The sequence below is a fragment of the Papilio xuthus genome, unplaced genomic scaffold (genome assembly GCF_000836235.2).
Source record: "Papilio xuthus unplaced genomic scaffold, Pxut_1.1 DF828780.1, whole genome shotgun sequence".
Classification (NCBI taxonomy): Eukaryota; Metazoa; Arthropoda; class Insecta; order Lepidoptera; family Papilionidae; genus Papilio; species Papilio xuthus.
Window position 1 is genome coordinate 797790 of NW_013529869.1, and position 12354 is coordinate 810143.

The window sequence follows — 12354 nt, forward strand, 5'->3', positions numbered from 1 at the left end:
TGTAATTGATTAGTAAATAGCTTATTTTTTTAAAAACTTTGTTACCAATATCACCACTGTCTTCTATAAGTTTTGTTAAAGCTTCATTAACTTTAAGCCTAAATTCATTCAACGATTTGTACAACAGATCAGGATCAGAAATAGTTTCCTCCAAAACAGTATCCATGTTTTTACCCTTCTCGGATATAACGCATTTAAGGTTGTGAATCATTTTTACTGTAAAAACGAATTTAATTTAAGATAGATAATATTTCGACGAGGGAAAAATTGTTTTATAGGTTATGTTTTCACATTTTCATTTTTTTTCAATGCGCAAAATTCAGCAAAAGACAAAACATCTTACAGCCATGTTTTATGAAATGTCAAATTAAATTGATAAATTTCCTTGGAATTTAGAATACCAAATTAATTCATTCGTTATTTACGATTATTTATCAGTTGTTTTATTAAAAAAAATAGTAGTTGTATGTTATATAAATTAAATATTGAATATTCTAAAAACTTATTGTTGATCGCAATGGAAAACGGATCTATGCATAATATATCAATTTGTCTTAGAGTTAAAAAAAAGTTAAAATCAGCTGACATTGACAAATGACAAATGTCAATTACCATTTTATTCAACTTAGATCACTGACTTTGTAATGTTATACAAATATCCACAAACCAAAAGTTACAATTCTGGACTTAACTCAATGATTCGAAATGTAGTCAATATATAATATGCGTGAATTTGGAAAATTTGGTCCATTAATAGGAACTGTAGATGAAGGAACATCAAACGTGAAATTTTTGGTACCGGAATTAAAAATATTTACATTGTGGTTTAAATTTGTATATAAATGAAATATAGCATATAAGATTGGTCATATGTTTTAGGTATTCGCAGCTAACACCTCTGAAGTATTAACCTATCATCAGGTAACCTTAAAGCGCTTTAGCCCTCAAGAAGGATGGATAGAACAAGATGCTTTAGAAATTTTAAATGCAGTTTTAGAATGTATTGAGGTAAGATTTAAAAAATGACAAACTCAGTCCGAAAAACTATGTAATTTATTATTATTTACTTTGTATATCATACTCAATTCCAGGTAACTATTGACAATCTCAAAAAATTGGACATTGACCCTGAGGATGTTGTGGGAGTTGGGATAACAAATCAAAGGGAAACAACAATAGTATGGAATTCTGTGACAGGGGAACCTCTGTACAGTGCTATAGGTAAAATAAAAAAAGTTTAAATATCTTCAAAAACCCATTTTTACTACCTACATTATTAAGAATGTTTCTACACCTAGTATTGCTCTAACATGTTACTGTCCTTGTTTGAAGGAGCAAAGTCTAATGCATAATTTACTTAATGGTTTGTGTTCACCATTTATCTCTAAAAATACTATTGTTTCTTTTTTTTTGCTATATATTACAAGACTGCTAGCAAGAAATTTGGCTTTAACTTTATTTAATTCAAAGTCTTCATGTCATATTTAATGTTTATATGTTTTCTTTACTTATAAACTTGTGGATATTTCCAGTGTGGTCAGATGTAAGAACAGCAAAGATTGTGGATGATCTAATCAAAACAAAGGGGGCACAAAGTGTCAATGCCGTGGCTCAAACTAGTGGTCTTCCATTGTCTACATATTTTTCATCAGTTAAGTTAAAATGGCTTCTACAAAATGTCAGTGTCGTACAAAAAGCGGTTGCGGATGGCGAATGTATGGCGGGAACAGTAGATTCATGGCTTATATGGGTAAAACGAATATTACTACTTTCCGTCAATACTAAAAATTTATTTAAAAATCCCTACTAGCTACGAAACTCCAGATACACTAATATAACCTATAGAAAGTCATATATACATCCTCCTTTTATTTTTTAATTATCATTAATCCTGATTATTCATAACAATTGTACCAATATAGATCTAATTTACAATTTTTTTAGAATTTGACTGGGGGCAGCAATGGAGGCGTGCATGCAACTGATGTAACCAATGCGTCGCGCACACAGCTAATGTCCTTACGAAGTTTGCAGTGGGATAAGAGATTGCTAAGATTTTTCGACATACCAGTACAATTATTACCAAAGATAAAAAGTTCCTCTGAAATATATGGCTACATTTCAACCGGACCTCTTCTTGGAACACCAATAGCAGGGGTAAGAGTTTTATCTCACATTCTCTAGTAAACTTCATTTTGAATACATACTAGAAGACATAAAACATTTCACTATCACTCGCACACAAATACTTTTTAATTTTTTTGCAGTGCCTTGGAGATCAACAAGCAGCACTAATTGGACAAAACTGTATGAGATTCGGTCAAGCAAAATGTACCTTTGGTACAGGGTGTTTCTTGTTATATAATACAGGTTTTTTTTTCTATCCTTTAATAAGATTTCTACTCAACGACATTTCAATTTTTTACTGTTCGATATTGTAGTACAAATATATTATGACAGCTGTATCATCACCAAAGTCAACATTTTAATATGTTTCAATGCACCTTAAGCTACTATTTGATTTTAGGAGAATCCATAGTACATTCACAAAATGGCTTGCTAACAACAGTAGCGTATCAGCTAGGCCCAGATGCACCGCCCATTTACGCTCTGGAAGGTTCCGTAGCAGTCGCGGGGGACATGTTGCAGTGGTTGAAAAATGGCTTGGAAATCATAAACGATTTAAGTGATTCAGAAACGCAGGCATCTGAAGTAAGCGATGATGAAGAGAGTCCTATTTGCTTTGTGCCAGCTTTTAATGGATTGTATTCACCGCACTGGAAAAAAGATGCACGAGGGTAAGTTTAGTTATTAAACAATTTTAGCATTTCAGAGAATCTTTACCCTGTTTGTTTCTTACTAGATATGATAGTGATAATAAGCAATGTTTATAGTTTGCATGTTGTGTTCGTGGCAGTATAATCTGCGGGTTGAGCACGAGTACGCGGGGCGCGCACGTATCTCGCGCGGCGCTTGAGGCGGTGTGCCAGCAGGCGCGTGCGGTCTGCGCGGCTCTGGCAGCAGACGGGGCGCCGCTGCGCCGGTTGCTGGCCGACGGCGGCGCCGCCAACAACTCCAGACTTATGCAAATGCAGGCCGACGTTACTGGGATACCAGTTGTTAGTTATATTTTAATCTATATATCAGTTAAATGTGCAATATAAAGAAGGTTTTTATGTCTATTTAAAATACTATTGTAGATACGTCCTCTGATGACGGAGAGCACGGCGTTAGGCGCGGCAGTGGCGGCGGGGCGCGCCCTGTCCGTGTGGCCAGCCGTCACGCCACGCCCGCCCGCCGACACATTCATGCCCGCCATATCTGCTGAAGGTCTGATGAGAAAACTACACCGTAAAAAGCCTTCCAACCTCTATTAGATCATTGCTTTCTTTATTTTTCTATTTTGACGCAATTATTAAAAGAGAAATTATAATTTATAGAGCGTGAAATTCGACGCGTGCGGTGGGAGTCGGCCCTGAGCAGATGTATGGACTGGAGCGGTGAAGATGCAAATAGAAACAAAGTAGAAACAGGTATGTACTATAATTAATATTCTTCCTTAGCAATAAAATGTATGTTTGTGTGCAATTAATATTAGCTGCATAATGTATAAGCTAATAATTAGGGAAGATCAAATTCTTTGTTTTATTGATATTGATATTAAGGGAGGTAGTAAAAAGATAATAAAAGTAATAAATTTAATTTAATTACAGCACACATTAACTATGAATTCATAAATATGTGCCACAATTTGCATACATATTTGGGTATAAAAATCAGTCGTTTTTTTACACAGATGAAGTTGACCACACAACAGCAGTTCTACCATCCGGCCTATTCTTCCTCGGCACCGCTCTGTTAGTGGTCATAGCAGACAAATTAAAAGTTATATAGACAGCTTTAGTTCAAAATAGTCATTAGAAAATATCTCTCGTGTTAGTCAAATCATAACAGTATTATTTCAAAGTAGAATTATAACATGTTATGAAAAATTTAATAAATGTTACACTGACTTACTGCTTTTTATTATATGTTTATCACCAAAAATACTTAAACCTTATGGTAATTTTTATCAGATTTTAAACATTATATAAACATAAAAAATAAATGCTAGCTTGCTACAAATATTTTTTCAAAAAGGTTCATTTCGCAATAAATATACTAACAGTTTCAATTTTCTCTTAAAAATGCAAACGTAATGTAATAAGGATATTACTTATTAAAATATATGTTTAGCATATAATATTTAACGAAAATATTTTAAATGACATCTTAGTATATGACAATCAAAGTAATAATGAGTAACATACATAAAATGTGAAAGTTCAACCTTTAATAACCGCAATGGGCCTTAATTTAACAGTCTTCTTGCTGATACCGGCAGCATGGCAAGTATCGACCACATCTGTCACATTCTTATAAGACTCTGGGGCTTCTTCCATCACAAGCTTAGGTGATGCTACACGAATAGAAATGCCCATACTCTCGAGTTTATTTAAAACATCTTTATAATCTATGTTCCTTCTAGATTTAGATCGAGATAATGCACGACCCTGAAAAATAATAATAAAAAACCATTAAATAAAATTCATAGTTACACAGACTATGTAAAATAAAAATATAACTTGATAATGTATAAATATTTGTTGATATGTTTAAAGTATTATGGATCGATATTAAATAACCTTACTTTAGTTAAATATACTATTACGCAAATTTTTGTCTAACATTGAGAATTCCAATAAAATTTAAGGTATTTCCTGTAAACGAAAACAAGCTAAAAAGCTAACAGTAACTAAATAATTTTAACTATTACATCATATGTGATGATAATTTTCCTTTAATGATGCAATATTATTTTAATATTGCCTTTTTGAGTTAAATTGGGTTTTTTTGGGAATTTAATGTTTAGTACTCTGATTACAAATCAGAACTTTTGTTTTAATACTAATGTGCAGGTTTACTTACAGCTCCATGGCAGGTAGTACCAAAAGTTTCTGTCATGCCCTGTTGAGTTCCAGTGAGGACATAACTGCAGGTGCCCATGGACCCACCAATCAGTACCGGTTGACCTGTCAGTTGGTAATCCACTGGTATCAAAGGATGATGGGGAGGAAATGCTCTTGTAGAGCCCTGAAAAATATTACTATCATGAATACATCCTTTTAATTCCATCTGTTATATTAAACCATATTAAAATGATTATTCAAATTAGGTCTATAAGTCTAAACAGAGAACTAGGTACAATTCCCAGAGCTCCCTTAATGTTAACTTTGTTTTGACCAACATATAGAATAGGGACGAAATACAAATTAAAAAAAAGAAAATTTACCTTTCTATGAACTAGTAACGTCTTCACTTTTCCATCTACAACATGTTCCTCAATTTTAGCAATATTGTGGGAAACATCATAAATCACATGCATGTCTAAATCATCGGGAGCCATTTTAAATTGTTTTGCAAATGCCTGTCGAGTCAAAAATGTCATAGAGCTTCTGTTAACCCATGCAAAATTAGCAGCTGCTGCCATTGCCTTCAGATAATTTTGTCCTTCAACAGAATTTATTCTGGCACATGCCAATTGCCTATCATTTACTTCAATCTTGTCCCTTTTCATTGCCTTTTCCATTTCTACTAGAGCATCCGTAGCAACTTGATGTCCAAACCCTCTACTTCCAGAATGTATCATCACCACAACTTGGCCAGTTCTCTCCAAGCCCATCTTGCTTGCAGCATATTTATCAAATATTTCATCAACCACTTGTATCTCAGCATAATGATTGCCAGCTCCCAATGTCCCCAGCTGGGGTAGACCTCTCTTCTTTGCTCTAAGACTCACTTTTGATGGATCTGCATTCAACATTCTACCATACTCCTCACAATGCTCCTTATCTTCAGCCCAAACATATCCTTCTCTAAGGGACCAATCCATACCCATTTCTAAAGCTTCCTCTAAGTCTCTGGCATTCATAGGAATTATACCTTTTGATCCTACACCAACAGGTATATGATCAAAAAGACTTTGTGCCAGTTGCTCCTAAAAAATTAAGTTTAATGACAACACTATGTTTATAGAGGGTCATTTTATACCAATAAAAACATGTATACCTTTATAGGCAGCACATCTTTTTCACTTAAATTGGTTCTAAGTAACCGGACACCACAATTGATATCAAAACCAACACCACCAGGAGATACAATTGATTTAGGGTCCAACATATCAAATGCGGCCATATTTCCTAAAAAATTGGCAAGCATTATTATTGCACAATAATTGAAATAGATATCAATATATCAATGAAACCTAAAAAGAGGAAATTAAGGTTGTAAAAAGCAATTACCTATAGCAAAACCATATCCTGAATGAACATCTGGCAAACCAATAGAGTGACCGACAATTCCTGGTAAAGAAGCGACATTAGCAATTTGTTTCACACCGGGTAAAAACCCTCCCGTCATTCCAGGCCTACATGAGTTTCGTAACTCCTCTAACATCAATTTTTCAAGTGTATCGTTGACATAAAATAAACCTTCCACATTCATGTTTGGCTGAAATCCTTTCTTGATTCTCCAGCAATGGGAGTTTATCTTCTCTAGGTATTTTAACTCTTCATTATAACTTCTTACCACCATCTTGAACGGATTATAAATAATCGGATCACAATTAATTCGGCAATAGTAAATAATTTAATTGCCGCAAATTTATAAAATTGAAATGAAATACGCAAGCACAAGCACAAGAGCGAAATACGAATGAGAATGACTTTGACAAGTTGTCAAGATTTGCCGGCATTTTTTTTTTATTTTATGATCTGGGAACATAGACCTTTAGGTCATTTTGCCGGCATTCAGAATTCAGAGAGAAAAGAGCAGTCAGTCCAGAACGGCAAATATTTCTTTACATAAGTGTATTTCTATTTATTATCTGCACCGTTTATGCATACTCTTTGTCTAAATCTGTCACTTTAAAAATTGGTTTCATAATCTTCCATTGAAGAAGACAAAAAATCTAAGAATTATAATATAAAAGCGCTATTTTTTGGTAGGTTTAATCATATAAAAAAATTAAATCAGATTTTGTGTTTTGTCAGCACTTGCTTGTATTAATTGGGATATATTTTTAGCGCGACGATGGCTGCTCTGATAAAACTTCGTCATATGCCTGTTGTCCAGAGATGTGTTTGGAATCATTATAACAAATTAAATCGTTGCATCTCGACATCAAAGAAGAACAGTGAAACTGCTACCACTGCATGTGAAAAAGCTGAAGATAAAAATTGGGTTAGCTACGGATTTGATTACACGAGCAAAGAAGAGGATACAAACGTCCACAATGCATCATTCTTCTTCTCAGTAACATTGTGTTTAGTATTCGGTGGATTTGCATGGGCTTATAGTCCCGATGTCCATATGAGAGATTGGGCTCAACGTGAAGCCTATCTAGAACTACGTCGCCGTGAAAAAGCAGGATTGCCACCTATCAGTCCTAATTATGTTGAACCTAAAACAGTGAAACTGCCTTCAGAAGAAGAACTATGTGATGTTGAAATTATCATTTAATTATTGATAAACATTTTTGTTATATAGTAAATAGAAAAATAGAAATGATTTATAAAATATAACTTAATTTTTCTTTATCTTGTCAATGTGGGTTAATTTAATAAACTTATTGTTGAAACCCATATATTTATTAACAAAATGAAGACCTTTCATGCAAGCTTTTAATTTTTTATATAATTGCTCCAATTGAATTATAAGTAACCATAGCTAATTATTATCTATAATATTTTTGTTATTTGTTCCCCATCATGTTTATATACAAGATTTGCTTAACATAAAGTAATTATGTGAAAAGTAAATTTGTAAATTTTAAAAATAAATATAGTTCTACCCGAACCTGCAAATCTTAATTGTCAATAATACAGGTATTTGTGTAAAACCAGTATCAATGAAGTACACATCCTCTTCTCCTATCACTAATATGTTAAAGGTGTGAAAGAGTAAAAGAATAAGAACCTCATTTTAGTAAGTATAGATGTCATCAACTGTAGATAGGAGAGAACTAATTAAAAAAAGGAATGGTAAATAGATGAATTACTAAGATTTATGACAGTTTTTAGAGAAATAAATAAACTAAATAAATAAAAACTTTTATTATTGCCATAAAAGTATTACTATTTTGTATACAATAATACTAAATAGTTTTTTTTTCATTTCTCTCTTGGCTCTCACGCGAAATACTAGTATACAGTGGCAAGATATATCTAAAGATATAGATTACACAAAATATACAGTTAATTCATTACTTGTAGAATATGTTGTCGACTAAGCGCCTTTTAGGCACACTGCTCGCCCTCCTGTTATTATGGCGTAGGCTACATCAGATTTGGTAGCAACAAGCGCGTTTACACAGGCACCTAGATTTATCTCCCCCGCTGGTTGGAACTGGTCACCGGCGATCTTCCATCGTCGTACGATACCATCCCAACCACCTGTCCATACGTGGTCTTCGCTCACTGATAGACTGGTTATTATCATATCACTTACCTAAAACAAAGTTTAAAACGATGCTGTTTAGCCACTGTTTTCCCCAACGGGATTTACAATTACGGATTATAATTTACCTTCGGTTTTTTCATCTGCAAATTTTGTGTTAAAAGGAAATATTCATTTAGTTTTTGCAGGCGCTTATAAAACCTATGTACTTTTCGAATTAAAGAAAAACAATATTTAGAATACTCGAATTTGGGTAGATGAAGTTTTTGTTGTGTTTGGGAAAATTAGTCGTACCTTAACTTCATGTAGTTTTTTGAACTTGGTATCGATGGAAGCGTCGTGTAGCTGCAGATTGTTGGCCCCCCTCGCAGTGACGACGAGCCGGGCGCCCGACACACGCAGCGGCGCACGCCCTTCCATCGTGTGCCGGGTTGTGAACCGAGTCTTTGATTCCTCTGTCATGAAGTTATAAAAAAGTGTTTATTACTGTTAACCGTGAAATTCAACTGTCGCAAAACCTGTATGAAAATTTTACAAATGTTTTTTTTTTCAATTTGAAAAAAAACACAATATTGTTACTCTACAGGTGTAACGACAACGAAAACTCATATCATAAGTAAGTTTACATATCGATAATCTAAATTCTTTTCCGATGTGTTGTACACAACGTAGCAAATTTTGGCTCAACCTTCAACACAAAACTTTGAAAGTTACGAGGGAAATAAAGAAACATCAACGAACATTAAAATGATCATTATAAGCAAAAGAACAATTAAAAATGTATCTTTAGAAATCGATTAACAAATTAAAATTCATGAGTTTTGCAAACTTTGTCATTCTTATGCAAATATTTATTAAAATCTAATGCCATATTAATAAAGTTCATACTATATGGTCATTAAAACTTCATTTTATTTATGTGAAATAAGAATAATACTGCGAAACTCCTATATATTACGCAAATCGCATAATAAATTGACATTATTTATGACAAATATTTACACAGAACAATTCGAAATTATTAAAAGTAACAAGATCATATAACCTGGTTTTATTTCGGTGACGGTAACATATAAATCTCGCGCAGTAAACATATAAGGTGGCTTCAAACATATATCTTTCACTTCTTCAAGGACTTGGTACTTGGCTTTTACGTCATTGTTCTCATAAATTACAACCTGCAAATAGAAGTAGAAATAACAAATGACATCTATTATATACTATAATTTTCTTCCCATTACTTTTATAATGTTGGTAATAACTAACAATCTACCATAAAAGTACGAGAATCAAAAACAAAGAGAAAAGTTACACTTATTTTTTAATATTCAATACAGCGGCCACTTCGCTATTTAAGCGAAATCAGGTGGCTACCAAAAAAAATTAGGTGTTACATACATTGCCACTTTCATCGCCAGCAATTAATTGGTTATTATGCACACACAAAGCGCCGATATCACCCCCAGTCGGGGGAAGCTCAGCGACTTTGACACCCGTAGCAGACCAGACACGGACTCCTCCGTCATTGGAGGAAGAGTACACATTGCCGTTTGCCGCAGTCAATGCAAATACTTGTGTTTCGTGTGCAGTCCATTTTTCACCCGGTGATAGGTTTTTGTCGTAAGACTAAAACAAAAAATGGGTACTTATATCAAATAATTAATCGTAATCGTCTTAAGACGAGTTGTTTCACATACTGACTATGTATTTAGTAAACTTAAAAGCAAGTATTGCATATAAACTTACAAAGATGGCGCCAGTTTCCGTGCCAACAAATAATGTATTGTTGTCCCAGGCCACAACACACGGTTCCGATTCGACCTTTACCTCTGCCTCTATTTTAAGTGCACTCATTTTTAGACAATATTTTTAAACAAATCACTGTATGTTGCACTTGTTGTAGAAACAGTCTCTATAACGAATGCAAGAAGCTTACTGAGACGAAAATAGATCGGTTCTGGCGCTGTTTTCATATTTTCTTTAGGAGCGTCTAGATTAATCTGGAACCAATCGTAAAAATAGAATTTGATTTATAAATGATGAAAGTTTATTCGTTTATTTTTCTTTTAATTTCTCGTAAAATGCCCAAGACAAATTATGGTTACATTTTATTTTACCCTTATAAAGTTTGAACAGTCATGATGCCCATTTTATCTTGACACCAAATATTATTGTGGCAAGCATTCTAGAAAGAAAATTTTTTTCAAGGTTGCGACCGCAAGGCGGATCCCCACAGGCATTGTATTGCATCATTTTGTTAGCACCATATTATTATGGATAAGTGTATTACAAGTAAGTGAAAGTCGTGGTCGTTATGTCGCTTTGTAAAATAAAATATATATGTATATCGCAATTCTTAGCCTTAGTTGCCATTTAAGCATGCAGCTACGAATTAGAAAATGCAACTCAAAAACTGACACTATAACCTCTTTTTATTACGTAATTAACCATTATTCAAAACATTTTACGATTTTTTATTTATTTTGTACTAACATATTAAAATACATTATTCACGTTTATTGTTTAAGAAATTGAGTAGTATAAAGAAATATTTTGTTCTTAACATTAATACGATGAAAATTCTTTCATCACATGACAGAGAGCTTCTTTATTCCGAATACAAAGATCCTATATTTTTTACCTTGCAAATTAAATGTATGCTTATTTTAATTCATTTCTTTTACTAGGTCCAACATAATCAACAATAAACAGTTCGTGTATGTAAACAATATTCAGCGGTAGTAACGCGAAAGTCGTAAATAACAATAATAAGGTGTAATGATGGCGTGAGACATTTCTTTCTATTATTCTCGCACGAGCACGGACAAAGTATTACGTCACTGCGAAACTTAACAACTTTATAATGACTCTAGTAAAGATTATAACCATTTAGTGTAAATTTAGTTTAGTCAGTTTATTTAACAATGCTAACAGCTGTTGATGGTTTTGGAGAAGTCCTACCAATCCGCAGCAGATTCGATTCGCAGAAATAAAATCATATTATTCAGAGGCTTTCTTATTGGCTTTTGGTTGGATTTCTTAACAACTCCAAATTGTTGATACAATGAGTACCTAAGCTGATATTTACATTTTTAAATTTCAACTCACTTTTTGCTTGATGGTACCTTCTAACTTGTTCAAGATGTTTGGTGTGTTCGCACAGAATATAAAAATACTTACGCGTCCTCGCCTTACCTAAATCAAGACTTATCGCACGTGCAATATTGCTTGAATATGCTGATACAGTGTCAAGGACATGGATCGAAAATAATATGTGTTTGTAAATTGTTTTGCCCCTGAGGAGAAACTAAATACATCACATCAGTGTCTCACTGAAACTTGATATAATCAGTGCTGGGACTTTCGCTAAAATACTTTACAAAAGCGGAATTTCGACATCTCGTAAACCCAAACAATAGTAAAATTATTTTTGATAGTGACCTTGGTAAAAGTTACGTATTATTCTGTCATTATTTTACCTTTCCGAAACGAGAACTTAACTTTCTTTTTGTGCTGTGTTGAGTTTGTTTTTAGTTATAATACTCGTAAATTTGATATACATACAGTGTTATACGTAATAGGTACGTTTTGTATGTATGTCACGTCAGCGTAGGAAAACACCGTGAGAATAAAGATAATAAATAAATAAACATATTTAAAGATGCCAAAAATCAGGGGACCAAACTTACTTTAAGCATGAAAAAATAATTTCCCATAGATTTTGTGGATTACCTATCTAAAAGAGATTTCATAATAGTCAAGAATTTATATTGTTGATTTCGTTCATACGTGGTCGAATTTTGTGATAATTTTTAATGCTTTTGACGTTATTTCGAAATTGTTTGAGATAAATAATAT

General features: G+C 33.3%; 3 protein-coding genes and 1 long non-coding RNA gene across 4 annotated transcripts; 2 read left to right on the forward strand and 2 right to left on the reverse strand.

Annotated features, from left to right (window-relative positions):
• The first annotated feature begins 598 nt into the window (after positions 1-598).
• On the forward strand, positions 599-4013 carry Gk-2 (Glycerol kinase-2). Its single transcript, XM_013326533.1, has 11 exons — positions 599-795; positions 880-1008; positions 1092-1221; positions 1533-1750; positions 1945-2157; positions 2268-2370; positions 2528-2798; positions 2918-3119; positions 3201-3330; positions 3441-3533; positions 3797-4013. Exons 1-11 carry the CDS (start codon positions 724-726, stop codon positions 3892-3894), a joined length of 1659 nt encoding a protein of 552 aa, XP_013181987.1. The 5' UTR covers positions 599-723; the 3' UTR covers positions 3895-4013.
• Positions 4014-4112: 99 nt separating this feature from the next.
• Positions 4113-6774, reverse strand: RtcB (RtcB RNA ligase). The gene is made up of 5 exons (XM_013326851.1): positions 6342-6774; positions 6109-6239; positions 5333-6037; positions 4969-5133; positions 4113-4553 (listed from the first exon to the last, which is right to left on the reverse strand). Exons 1-5 carry the CDS (start codon positions 6631-6633, stop codon positions 4326-4328), a joined length of 1521 nt encoding a protein of 506 aa, XP_013182305.1. The 5' UTR covers positions 6634-6774; the 3' UTR covers positions 4113-4325.
• Positions 6775-6840: 66 nt separating this feature from the next.
• Positions 6841-7311, forward strand: LOC106128455 (uncharacterized). Its single transcript, XR_001228450.1, has 2 exons — positions 6841-7042; positions 7125-7311. It is a non-coding gene; the product is annotated as an uncharacterized LOC106128455 (long non-coding RNA).
• An 835-nt stretch (positions 7312-8146) lies between these two features.
• LOC106128454 (uncharacterized) lies at positions 8147-10450 on the reverse strand. Its single transcript, XM_013326852.1, has 5 exons — positions 10243-10450; positions 9895-10122; positions 9542-9674; positions 8791-8951; positions 8147-8547 (listed from the first exon to the last, which is right to left on the reverse strand). The coding sequence occupies exons 1-5, from the start codon at positions 10348-10350 to the stop codon at positions 8326-8328; spliced, it is 852 nt and encodes a 283-aa protein (XP_013182306.1). The 5' UTR covers positions 10351-10450; the 3' UTR covers positions 8147-8325.
• Between the last annotated feature and the right edge of the window lie 1904 nt (positions 10451-12354).